Here is a 14,187-nt window from a genome sequence, read left to right as displayed (position 1 = left end):
TGGATGCATGTAACCTATTCTGTCCAGATGAAAACATAAAGTTACTTTGAAATATATGTAATAATCAATTAGCTTAAAACAAAGGGGTCACCATTAACTCACTGCTTCCCACCCCACAGAAACTATCAAGATCATATAAGAGATTTTTATTGGAGTACCTTGCACAGTCTTTGATTTTTAACTGTCTATGTCTTTGTACTAGTGTGAGACCACAGATGGACGCCTTGTGTAATGGAGCCATGAAACCTGAGGGCAGTGATCCCATTGTAGACCCCAGGCCCCCTCCTGCCAAGCTGGCACGACTGGAACAAAACGGAGCGGGACCCTCTGCCCAGGAGAGGAGCAGGCAGGGGAGTCCTGTGGCCAAAAACCCCTGCCTGGCCCAGAAGCCCACTGCAGTGAGACCACAGGGCAAAAGCTGGCACAGCAGAGGTACGTGGGCTGATGTGGGGAAGCGGCCGGATGCAAAGGAGGACCCCATGGGTTTGTGTGCGTCTAAAAGATTTATTTTGTTACACTGCTACACAGATTGGGTCTTTAATACAGTGGTTATGACTCCTATGTGTCATCTGACGTATGAAATAACTGTCTTGGGTTCACTGTAAATGACATGTTTGGAGATTCAATTATATGACTCAATAATGAGATTAATCATTACTTTACTTTTTCCGTGCTAACTATGACTACATTCTCAAATGTCATGCTGCATGAAATAATTTGTGTCTATAATACCTCAGGGAGCCTGCTGCCAGTGTTCTGCGTAGTGGAGCACAGGGAAAACCTACTGGAGGGAGAGAGGAGAGAGGAGCATGCTGAGTTTGTGTTGGTCAAGAGAGATCTGCTGTTTAACCAGCTGATAGAAATGGCCCTGCTGACACTGGGCTACTCCCACAGCTCTGCTGCACAGGCCAAAGGTACACAGCACACACATGCACAGAGAGGCAGGGACACTAGTAAGTCCATCTTTACGTATTCTCATAATTTTCACCTGTGTGTGTTTGTGCAGGTCTGATCCAGGTTGGCAGGTGGAACCCGGTACCTCTGTCCTGTGTCACAGATGCTCCTGACGCCACAGTGGCTGATATGCTGCAGGATGTTCACCATGTAATCACCCTTAAAATACAGCTGCACAGGTAGAGAGCAGACATCTGTTACATCTATACATGTATACAGTGAAAAGTCAGGCTCTGAGTGTGAGCCTGGGTTTGACTTGAGACTTGTTTAGTATTTCCCAGCTATTCACCCAAAGCTTCTGGAGAAGACTCTTGCCACCCGCCATCCCTAATTTGAATAAAAATAAAATAAAATAACCAAAGGGCACAGACCAAATCAGACCCATACAAAATCGGATTTCATAGACATTCTCCAGCAGAGAGTGATAAAATTCTTCATCATCATCATCGGCATCATCATCATCATTTTCTTCACTTCATTAAATTAAATTTAATGAGTACCTACTTTTATTTGCTTGTTGGAATGAATATTGATGAGCATTTTAATAGTGGAAGACATTAAAAGTTTCTTTGTACTTGTTATATTTTTTTAAATGATCAGCATCTCTTCTGACTTTTTTTGACAGTGGCTCTATAGCTGTGTCGCATATAGGGACTTGCCCCCATATCCCCCACAGGAGTTGGGACAGTATAGGACACTCATTCTTACACCTTTTTCCCAGAGGACGTATAGACTTGGCATGTGTATCATGACATGTGTGACCTCGAGCTGTTATGCACAAAACCAGGACCCTGAAACTGAAGCAGCTGAGTGGAAATCAGCCATTTTATTATTTACTCATGCACTTCCTGTGCAGTTTAAAATGCCTTCTGTGAAAAAGGCCTGTTGTCTCAAGGAAAAGAAGAACCTGGGATCATGTGTGTTTTCCCTGCATTCACATGAGTTTCTTTAAAGTCTTCCACCCAGTGTGTCTGTTCCTTAAATGCATGACAACTGTGTGATCTCGTATTTAGACAGGAAGTCCACACTATGGGTGTGAAAGAAAATGAGTTTGAGCTTATTTACCCAGCATGTACTGGGGACATGCTAGAAGAATTTTTTGAGAGTCATCCTCTTTTTAAAGGGATATTCCAACCTGTTGTATAATGTCTACTATGGCTCTGAAGAGAGCTTTCTATATTACATTTCTACATTATTGGATCCAGAATTTTGGAGCTTGAACCACAGCGAGCACTAGAAGTAAACTTAAAGATTGTGAGTGTCCCAAGTTTTTAAAGTAATTTTTTGGACATTTTTGCCTTTATTGTGATAGTTACAATGTGAGAGAGACAGAAAAGTCAGATAGAGACAGAGAGAGAGAGGGGATGACATGCAGCAAAGAGCCGCGGGTGGGACTTGAACCGTGGCTAAGACCGAGCCTACCACCGAGTTTCCCAGTACTTTATAGAAGTGCAGTACCAAATTGCTGGAATACCCCTTTAAACTGTAATATACTGAAATGCTGCTATTCAAGTCTTTGTACTTTGTTCTTTTTCTAGCTGCCCCAAATTGGAAGACTTGCCTGCCGAGCAGTGGAGTCACTCCACAGTGAGAAATGCTCTGAAGGAGCTCCTCAAGGACATGAACCAGAGCTCCCTGGCCAAGGAGTGCCCTCTGTCCCAGGTATAAGACACACACATACATAAACACACACACACACACACACACACACACACACACACACACACACACACACACACACGCATACAACAAGAGGGTAGACGGGAAATAGGACTGAAATTCAAAGTGTGCATGTAATGTCTTTGCCCTTCCATGTCCTGCACAAGTGTGTGTGTGTGTGTGTGTGTGTGTGTGTGTGTGTGTGTGTGTGTTTGTGCCTACTTTGATGCATGACACAGAGTAAGCGTGTGGTCCAATCGTTAGACAGGAAGTCCAGATGCAGAGGTAGATAAGGTGTGGGGGCAGAGCGCAGGAGAGAGAAACAGATAACGAGAGATGGCTATCTCTTAAAAAGCCACGCGGCCTTGGCTGCTGCCTATCTTGATTTTGCCGACTGCCAACCTGTCTGCCTGTCACCCTATCTGTCCGTCAGCCTCACCCGGTGTCTTACTCTCACTCAGTCTATCTATCCATCACACTTACTCTTTGGTATTTAGCTATTTTTTTAGGCAGCCTTTACTGATTCAGCAACAGCATTCCGATCTGGCTTTACGATCTCCTTCAATTCTTGTGTGTTTAATTTAAGCAAATACAGACACAACTGCAGAAATAATTTTACATTAATCTTGAAGTATTTGGGGAAGGGCCTTTTTATGAATATTCATGGCTATCAACTTAGTCTATCTGTTATTTTGCCTGAGGGTGCTGAGGACATCTACAGTTTGATAAAGAGAAATTGCTCACTATCTCTCTCTTCTTCAGATTCTTTCCTTCTTTGCAGTGTTAAGATCTGATATCAGCCAATCCTCCCTCCCCCATCTTTCCTCCCCCATCTCTCTCTCTCTCCCCCTCTCCTATCACTCCCTTTACCCCCTCTCTTGTTTGCGAGAAGCAGATTAAAATAAATATGAGAAGATGAAAGGTGTAATCAGATGTAAAGATTGCACAGGACGGTCTTCGGGGAAAAACTGTGTGTGTTTCTGTGTGTGTATGTGTGTGTGAATAAGAGACAGAGGCATAGTCTCTGATGACCTCTAGTGTTTCGTTTGATTACGCACACATGCATGCATGCAAGCATACACAGGCTGTACATTTACGCGCATACACACACACACAAACAGCTCACACACTGACACACTCATCTGTCTTTATTATCCTATTTACCTGGGGGTCTTTTTAATAACACAGATCTGAGTTCATTAATATCAGATGTGTGAACAGCTGAGACACCCAGGCCGCCCATAGCAGGAGCTCGGAAAATGTAATGAATTTCTATTGTCTATTCCCCTCTGTTTCAGAGTATGATATCATCTATTGTAAATAGCACTTACTATGCAAATGTCTCAGCTGCCAAGTGTCACGAGTTTGGTCGATGGTACAAGCACTTCAAGAAGACCAAATGCTTCAAGGGTGAGGGATTTCAATAAAGCCTGCAAACATTAAGTGTGCTTGATAAGTTGTGTAGTATGTCCCAAGCCCATACTCCATACTAATTCTACACAGTATACACTACATACTAATACTATGCTGTTTTAATAGGCTGAAAAATCAACACTTTACTATTATCCATTGACAAGACTACAGTTTGGAATTTAAAAAAATGAAAGAAAAAGCAAAATCCCTCTCTTAAGATGCAATGTTTTATTTTACAAAATGTTTTAATTAATTAGTTAAATGTATTTTGTATGCATCCTGTCTGGTTTGAACATATTTAATTTTGCCATTTTTCCCGTGTGAACACATGACACACTTAAAACCTGCTCAGAATTAGTAAGTAGTATGGATGGCACACTGTTGGTGTTTAATGTGTTAATAATTCTACATCTGTCTTTGCTTTTCTTTGCCCTCGCCAGAGATTGACTGCATTTCCGAGCAGTCAGCACATATTACCCTCACCCAGCAGCCAATCACAGGAAGCCCCGTTGAGCAGAGCTCGACCCTTCTTTTCCCTCGCGGAGGAGTAGCCAACATATGTGGTCGCTCACCCCTTGGCCTGCGGCCTCCCGGGCTGGTAACTCAGCCTCTCAGTTCCCAAATGGTTAACCAGCAGCTGGTCATGGCCCAGTTTCTCAACCAGCAGTATGCTGTTAGCCGCATGCTTGCTGGCCAGGGTCTCTCACCGTCCCCACAGCAGTATCTCAACCACCCCCCTGTAGCAAGGGCTCCTGCCAAGGTCTTCTCCAAAGCCTCTGATTCCCAAGCCCCACAGCAGGCACAGTGTGGCCCAGGGGGAGGCCCTGCAGCCGGGCCGCCAAGCCAGACATCAGCTGGGTCGTCTGTGGGGCCGTGTGACGTGCCAAATGACATTTACCAGTGTGTGAGGGAGGAACTGAAGAGAGCAGGCATCTCTCAAGCCATCTTTGCCCGGGTGGCCTTTAACAGGACCCAGGTATGGAGGGAAGGGGGGGGGGGCAACCAGTGACTATGATCTGAATGAAAGGTGTTGAAATTCATCAGAGGTCACGACTGTTGTCTGGTGATTATCTGTTTGAAGTGTTTTCTGGTGTTGCGCTGATAGGTAAGTGTCTTCTGTGAATGTGTGTGTTTGGTGGTTAGTACATTGGCATGGCCTTTGCCGCAGTGCCCCCCACCTACACCCTCCCGTGCATGTGTGTGTGTGTGTGTGTGTGTGTGTATGTGTGTGTGTGTGTTCATGCCAGCTCTCTGCAGTACAAAAGCTGGTGCCAGCAGTGAAGCAGCTGCTGGGCCAACTAATCACAACCCCTTGGAGAAATTCTGTCTCCCTCTCTACCTCTTCCTCTATCTCACTGTCTCTCCATCTTTCCACCTTTCACTCTGGTAGCCCTTCTTTTCGTTTAAAGTCTACCTCTTATTGTTAATTCATCTTTTTTTTTTATCTTTCCCTTCCTCTGCCTACTGGTCTCCTCATTTCTTACCCACATCTCTCTCCACCATCGCCTTTAACACTAAAATGCTATGTTATCTATGTTTCATCACCATATATTCACCACCACACCCACAGAAATAGAGCTCAAAGGACAGGCTAGACCCATTGTTATTATTATTATTACTGTCATTATCATTTTCATCACAATAAGCCGAGCTAGTTATTATCCACCCCCATGTTTCCCCGTTGCCAAATCCAAGGTGCTCCGGTGCCAGCCGTAAAGTTGGGCATGATGCCAAGATGCCATCTAGAAGTGAGGGACGCATTTGTCACTTGGCGCTTCACGTAAAGCCTCCATCCATTTGAAAGGCGGAGTTTGCTGGGTAGATTTAAAGATGATCCAGGATTTGAATAAGAAGGCTGCTTCCTCTCATGTCATTTCACTGCCAGCATGATTTCTTCTCAGGAAGGAAGCCCTACAATCTGCATGTGACGTTTGAAGGCTTTCCTGCATAGACAGATACACACAGAATAATGCTAGCTCTACAGGCAAGTCACATGCTTAGCACTGACTGGGAACTGGCTCTATATCATCTATAGCTGTGAAACACTAAACTGCAGGGGACTGTTTGAAAGTGATCCAGAGTTGGATATAAGGAGCTTTTGCAAAATTCCTTCAAGTGAATAAGAAACTTTATGTTTGCAATGTGTTGATATCATGATACGCTTGAAGCCAATATACGGCAATATGTCTGAATAAATTTGACACTACACGCATGTATCATTATGTATCCATACACATGCGTGTGCTTGCTTGTACTAATCAGTGAGTGTTCATTTGTTTGTGTTTGTGCATGCCTTTACTAGGGCCTGCTGTCAGAGATCCTGCGGAAGGAGGAGGACCCCAAACACGCCTCCCAGTCTCTGCTGGTCAACCTACGGGCCATGTACAGCTTCCTGCAGTTCCCCGAGGCGGAGAGGGAGCGCATCTACCAGGAGGAGAAAGAGAGAAGCCTGACTGGATTCACACCAAGCTGCAGCAACACGCCACCGAGATCCACGCAGGTCAGCCAGTAGAAAGACCGAGAGACAGAGTCATAAAATCAAAAATCAGTGTCAGACACTTGCTCTGAAATGTGTTTGTCCTTGGTGAAATATTGAAGTGGGAGTACTGTTGCCGAGCTGAAGTTTTACTCAAGGAGAATTCAAATGACTGCTGTAAAACTAGGTCTCAGCAAAAGTTAAACATAGCAGATTTTAAATATGTTCTGCTATAAAGAACAATCTTTCACATATATTGTATGAATGGTGAGAGAACACAGAAATGACTTGGTTATTTTAATAGAGACGTGTAAAAAGTGACAGAAATAATGAACAACAAAACATAAATCTTCATTTTTGGGGGCTGTGAAGTTGTGAAGCTTACTCATGTTAGAGATCCCCTGAGCCTCCCTGGATTTACAAGAAGTGTAATACGTTTTGACCAAATAACTGCAAAACTAATGACATTCCCATCAGCCTCAGCTGTACTTGGTGTTTAGTGCTAATTAGAAAATGTTAGCATGATTTTTATTCACTCTGCTTCCAGTTTGGTTTGGCTAAATACAGGCACCTTTAGGGCTGCATAAAGGACATGATCCCTCCCTATGTTTGACGGAGTGCCGGGCCAAGCCAGGCTTGCCTGTGCTCTGTTTCAGATTCTTCTCACTCAAGGAATGCTGCAAACGCTCATTGCTCTATGTTTACTGTAGCTTGCATCTTAACCCAATCTCTTTGTCTTCCTGTCTTCCCATCTGTCTCTTTTAAGGCGAGACTATCCCCAGTCACAGCAGACAGAGGTTTGAGGACAGACAGTTGTGTTCTCAATGTCAGCTCTTCTATCTATGAGGAGATCCAGCATGAGATGAAGAGAGCCAAGGTGTCTCAGGCCTTGTTTGCAAAGGTGGCCGCCTCCAAGAGTCAGGTACTCGCTTGCTTGCTTGCTGGTGTGAATCTGATGAAGATGTCCAATTTTAAACACACACATATTGCACCCAATCGTTTCTATTGCTTGATTGCTCAAATTTAAGCGTCCATGATGAATCCATCTACTCAGTTAAAGCAGGGATGACTAGTGTGTGTGGAGGAAAGCCCAGATAATCAACCAGCAGCTGTACTCTGCAGAGGACTATCATCAGTGCATCAGACTGCTATTGTGTCCTAAATTATCGCTTTAATAGTCGCCATACACACATGCACACATACACACCACTTATTTGTGCGCACAGACATACTGTACGAACACACAGAATCACACAAACTCACACAGCCCCACAAATGCACTAATGCACATACACACAAGCATGATTTGAGTGTTTATTGTTCTCATTTTTATAGCGGCCCCATAAGCTTGTTATTGCCTTTTGTTTTGAGGATAATTTCCCTTCATGGAATGGGGGGATTTTAGCTGTCTCATTTTCTCTTCCTGTCGTGCATGTCTCCAATTTTCAGTTTTCTTTCTTTCTTTCTTTCTTTCTTTCTTTCTTTCTTTCTTTCTTTCTTTCTTCCTTTTTATTTTATTTCTTTCTTTCTTTTTCCCTGTAACCTCCCTGTCTCTCTACTCATCAAGATGTTTAGAGGTCATTCTGCGGTCATGCCAGTACGGACAGGTGGTCCAAAACCTCTCAGGTTCTTTTTCTATCTCTTTCGCTGGCCTCCATTTTACCTTACTTTCTCTATGTCCTCTTTACCCCTCTCCCTCTCTCTCTCTCTCTCTCTCTCTGTCTCTCTCTCTCTATCCCTCTCTCTCTCTGTATTACCCGGTTGTTTGGCAGGCAGAGCCATGCTGGATCTCTGTGTTCTATCTGCACTGTGCATCTGGATGGCATTGTGTGCTAGAGTTGGGCTACAGCCAGGTGTGTGTGTGTGCGTGCGTGTGTGTGTGTGTGTGTGTGCATGTGTGTGTGTATCAGCCTGCTTGCAAACGTAATCATGCTCTAGTTCTTCTAGTTGAATCTGAGACTAGCTTGGCTTCACGTTCCTCAATCTGCCACTCGAAAGTTTCTTCCCTCGTGATGCAGTAAAAGAAAATTTCACCCTGATCTTCCAGCTTTGCCATTAGAGCAAATTTGAACATAGCAAACAAGAAACAGACAGGATATTTTACCATATCAACCTATTCTGAATAAATGTGATAACTGTGAAAAGTAAATTGTTGCGGTTTATAGGTTTATAGACCAAGAGAAAGCTGAACAAACTCATTTATTGTCAACTTTGCAGTTATCATCACTTCCATCTGCTTAAATGATATTCTAATTACTCACAAAGTTAATAAGAGAGTGGGTGTACAGGGGTGATGTTATTCAAAACTCATCATATACATTTCCATGATGTTGCCATGGCAATTTTGAGGTCTCAACACTATTTTAGCCCTTCGCCACCTGACATCAAGAGATTTGAGATCAAATGATTTGAGGATACATTTTTCTTTTTGTCTACTCACTTAGTGCCACACAAACTTACTGTGTGCGTGCAGTTTGAAGGTGTGCTGCATAGTGAGGTTAGCTTTGCTTAGCTTTATTATCAGTTGCAGGATCAAGCGACGGATAGCAAGATCAAGATAGTGAGATATTGATATCCAAGTTATATAAGATGAGCTTGCTGATGTAGAAACATTCACTAATTACTGAAGTAATTAACAGAATTATTGACTTGATTAGAATGGCAATGTTTATTATATTATGGCAGGACATTAGGCAGCTGAACAGCTTTGTTGTTATATTATAGATGATCACCAAATAGATTCTTTTTTCAGGACTCAGAAATATAAACGTGTGCCGGCAAACAATCTTGACCTCTTGGTGAAGCAGTGTGCTCATCATTGCACAGCCGGTCAGCTCACGTGTGTGTGTGTGTGTGTGTGTGTGTGTGTGTGTGTGTGTCTCCTCTAGGGCTGGCTGTGTGAGCTGCTGCGCTGGAAGGAGGATCCCAGTCCAGAGAACCGGACCCTGTGGGAGAACTTGTGCATGATCCGCCGCTTCCTCAGCCTGTCCCAGAGTGAGCGAGATGCCATCTATGAACAGGAGAGCAGCAGCACAGCGGCTCAGCAGCATTGCGCTGACAGGCTCACACTGCTCAGCAACGACAATACACTGGTGAGACTACAGAAATAAGATAATCATTACACACAGACTGCTGTTCTGAACTGTCAGTCTGTGGTAGATGTTGCTTGAGGAAAAAAGTCACAGTTGCACAGGGTTTTTTATTTTATTTTACATTACCAGCTTTATATTTATATAACTGTTTGTAATGAAGTGGAAAAAATTTGGAAAAAAATGCGCAGTAAATGCTAGCAGATAAAAAACTCTACACAACATTTTTTTGAAGGAATGGCTGTCCTTATCACTAAGCCTTAAAGTGACCTGACTTTCTTCTTTGTTAAGCCCTTGAAATGTGATTTTGAGTGTTGAGTGTGCAATGAAAAAGAAGCACAGTAATGACAGCTAAATGCCAAAGATGTCAGAAAAAAAAGATGATTACCACATGAGGCAATGATCCGTGAGGCTGATTAGTTATTTTTCTTCCACTTCCATAGCTATTGAATGGATTGATGGCTTGATTATAGCACCGACTCACAGCTAACATATGAAGAAAATGGTTGTGTATCTCTCTGTTTGAGAAAGTACAATATGTTGTATGGAATACCAGCACTGGTTCAGACCCGATCAGTTCTGTGGACGTTAGTCCTGGATGGTTGCACTGCAGTCCAACTCATTTGTGGTGGCAGATTCAGATCACATAAAATCTACACTACCTTTGATTTCTCTCCAAATCAGACCAGCATGTCCTGTGCCATGTCCTCATCTTGCTACCCAGCCAATATCTACACACTGTGGATTCTGGTGGATGCGGTTAAAAACCCCACTGACACAGCAGGTGTTGATTTTCGAAAACTACCATGTTACCCTATCAATAAAAGGGTGACATGATTTAATCACTCTGCAAAAAAAGTAATTTAAACTGAGGTCAAATGAAGGACAGAATTTATATGTTGAGATCATTTAGAGCTCTCATGAGAAACATGACCACACATTTGGGGTTAAACATAACCAGCCAATACCAAAAAGCCAAGTATGTTTAGTTACATTCAATATATGAAGGCTAGTTGAATACCAGTGATACATGTGTAATTTAGGGCTGGAAGTTTGCTGCCAGTGCTCTTTAACATCTAAAATGAAAGCAGTGCATTTCTTTAAGCAATAACTTCATTTTTTAAAGCTCCACATCACCTACCATTAAAGTGAAACAGTAATATCCATAGTAACACAATGTAAATGAGTTGGTGTTGAAAATCTAAATTCCAAAAGACCGAGTGTGGTTTTTTACTCTTCTAATTTCTCTTTTGTCTCCTCAGTACCAACGCAACTCCCCTCTGCCGCAGCAACACCATCTTCAACCCCACCAACCCTTGCAGCCTGAGGCAGGACCTCACCTGTCTCCACGGCAACCGTGTGCTGCATCGCCAGCCGAGTCAGAGGTTGGGGTGAACTGGGGGCACTTGAGAGTACGTTTGCAGAGCAGGGGCAGTAGCAATGGTGAGAGAGGGGACAGTAAAGACTGGGTTGAGGGAGGACAAGGAGAGAGGGGCAGTGCGGGAGGGGACTGGGGTTGCACTGGAAGGGTGAGGGATAAGGGTACAGAAAGCAATGAGCAGGCGAGGGATGGAAATGTGTGTGAGGAAGGCATAAATGAGATCAGTGGAGACAGCAAAGAGGGCAAGGTTAAGGAGGAGCTGTCTGTGAAGTGGCCCAGTGTGAAGAATGAGAGCCGAGATAGGGCTGGGATTTGTTCAGAGGCAGATAGTCATGAGGTTGAAGGTGGAGATGAGGCACAAGGTGAGGGGTTGAGAGTGTCCCACGAAGCCCTGGGAATCCTGCAGAGCTTCATCCAGGATGTAGGCCTCAACCCAGACGAGGAGGCGGTCCACACCCTGTCGGCTCAGCTGGGCCTCCCCAAACACATCATCTGCAGCTTCTTCAGCAGCCAGGACCAAGGACAGAGTCAAGAACTCGACCGGTATCAACACCAGAGTCAGAGCCCAAAACATGGCCTCGTCCATGCAGACGTGTCCACAGAGGAACAGGAGGTGGAAACTGATGGAAAGACTGAAACAAGAGAACAAAAGGAGGAGGAGAAGCAAACAGAAAGAGATGAAGCCAACGAGATCATTGTTTTGAAAGAATTGGATGCTGGCACTCAAACCATGCCCCCTATGAAAGAGGAGAGGGAGAGCTACATCTAACCCAAACACATCCAGCGACAAAGCTTAGATCAGCCATATCTCCCCTGTGAGCCATGAGGTGCTTACACCACATTATTGGTCCACTTGCAGCTCAGCCACTGTTACATACTGTACAAGTACTGACTCAGACTGTTTTGGTCTTGGAGTATTATATAGGCATTTGTCCTATATGATAGGCCGAGGAAAGGCTTAAAGTTGACTAATTGAATCCGTTTATACCACAGCTTTCATAACCAGAGACCTACATGTGATTTGAGGATCCCTAATGCACTGTGACAATATATGTACAGATAATGTTAGTACACAGGTTCTTTGTGTAGATACATATGTCTGGATTAATAGGAACCAATACAATGAGCCTCAGTTTACATATCACTGTTTAAAAAGAATAATTGTAGTTGGTTGACTGATGTAAATTTATAGTGCGTTTATGCCAGAAATGCCTTGTAGAAAGTGGCACTGCCAGTTTGCTTTTCTATGATCAATATCTCCATTTCCTGTTTGTTTTCTACTTATTTTTTAAAGATTGTTTTTTTTTGTTTGTTTTTTGTTTTAAAGCAGAATTTGTCAGTCTTTTAAACCTTTTTTTCCACACTGTTATTATTCCTTGTTCTTGTCCGTGTTTGTAATTCTCATTAAAAATCAGGTTTCTGGTTTCTGATTTAGATTAAATGTTTATTAGGAAGAAAAAATCATAACATAATACAGGGCATCTTGTGCAATTTTACTCCAGTGTTTAACAATTCAGTGAATAAAACAACGGGTTAGCATAGCAACATCTAAAATGTCCTTGCAAATTCCTGTTCCTATTTTCAAATTTATTCACAGTATTAAGTTTTGTTCTGGTCATCAAAGAACAAATTTGCTTCATAGTTTACATACAGAATTTCTATTGATGCATGAATTTGTAAATCTCTCAAAATATAGCTATAAGTGTTACAGTTACACATCTTGTGCTTTTTGTATTTTACTGATTTATCATCATGCAAAGGCAGACAATAGAAAGACAAAAGATTAAGTTTGCTTTTATACTTAATTGTTCTTATTCTATGGTTGACACACTGTGCTGTATATGGAATTGAGTGCACAAAGATTGTGGACTAGAATTATAAGACTGGGGCCATAAAAAGATTTAAACAAGATGTCAGCACTTTTATTGGCAAAAATTAAGACTTTAACTCTGTCATAATTGTATGTTTGTGTTATTTCTATCTGATCTTCCAGTAGAAAATAATTTTTTCCACCAACAATCTGAGTGAGATTAATAAAGATTTATGTGCTTTGAGAGTAAGCCTGGACAGATAACTTTTAACTTCAATTAATGTTTTTGTTTGACAGTCATTTCACAGTATCATATGATATCAACATTCAAATTGAAAGTGGAAACTTTCCTCATCAGTGCAAACTGTGATGCATGATGTTTCTCACCAGGAAACTCAGGTTTAAAACCTCATGTGATAGAATCTGTGGGAGCACAGCACAGAGGCTGAGATAGCTGGGAGGGCTTCATGCTATTTCTGCTTTCCGACAGATAAAAAGATGGTTGTTTTCTTCCTAAGTAACATAAAATCAGTAGCTCACATCTACACTTTATTCAAAACATTTAGTTGGGATGTGTTAGAACAGAACTGGACTTGGGGACAGTCTATGAGATCTATCACGCTATAAAGACTCAAGCATAGAAGTAAAAAGAAAGAAAGAAAAGATGATGCTGCTATTTTAAGACAAGCAGAGGCCTGCTGTAAAAGACCCATTAAAGATCTAATCAATGGTCCTGATGTTCACTGTCTGTATTAGTGTTTTAGACTTCATCCTGGTGATTTCCTCTTATATGACCATGTCTATGTTAGTGAATTGCTGTCATTGTTTCCAGGCATTAGACAATATTCCTCTGTGCTGATCACCAGGGCTCTCTGTACCAGTGGATCTGTGTCTCTCTACAATCACATGCCCCTCAGTGCTGCCGCTGTGTTTTCTATCTTCTGTCTCTTTTCTTTCTTCCTTTATTTTATCAGTCTCAACTGCTTTTTCTATCTGTGTTCCTGTCCCTCCCTCTCTGCCCTCAACTCTCATCTGTCTCTCCTCAGGACCTTTCACATTGCTGCTCACAACATTCAAGCCCCATTTGGTCAGAATAGCTTTATAGTGTAATTCAATAAAGCTGTGCTCTTTTCTGTCATCTGTTTCCATGACGATACCTCAGTTAGGGCCAATGAGAGGCCATGAATGCCTCATCATCAGTAATATTAGCTATAATAATGATGATAATGGCGCTCTTGAAATGCCATGCCTGTGATGATGATGGCAATGGTAATGGCAGTGATGATCATTATGACTGCTTTGTGTTAACCCTCACCACCACACAACACAAACACACAACACTACCAATGCACACAATTGACTCATTAATGCTACTTAATGTCAGCACCTGTATATATTTTCACAT

At 42.5% G+C, this 14,187-nt stretch overlaps 1 protein-coding gene across 1 annotated transcript; it reads left to right on the top strand.

Annotated features, from left to right (window-relative positions):
• Positions 1–215: 215 nt before the first annotated feature.
• On the top strand, positions 216–11,741 carry LOC111223099 (DNA-binding protein SATB1-like). The gene is made up of 10 exons (XM_022747127.1): positions 216–432; positions 738–914; positions 1,007–1,133; positions 2,493–2,616; positions 3,912–4,023; positions 4,467–5,002; positions 6,329–6,526; positions 7,269–7,424; positions 9,391–9,594; positions 10,854–11,741. The coding sequence occupies exons 1-10, from the start codon at positions 216–218 to the stop codon at positions 11,739–11,741; spliced, it is 2,739 nt and encodes a 912-aa protein (XP_022602848.1).
• The last annotated feature ends 2,446 nt before the right edge of the window (positions 11,742–14,187 follow it).

Source organism: Seriola dumerili, unplaced genomic scaffold (genome assembly GCF_002260705.1).
Source record: "Seriola dumerili isolate Sdu_G_001 unplaced genomic scaffold, Sdu_1.0 BDQW01000110.1, whole genome shotgun sequence".
NCBI lineage: Eukaryota > Metazoa > Chordata > Actinopteri > Carangiformes > Carangidae > Seriola > Seriola dumerili.
Note: the sequence above shows the minus strand (reverse complement) of the source record. Positions and strands in the feature narration are given on the sequence as shown.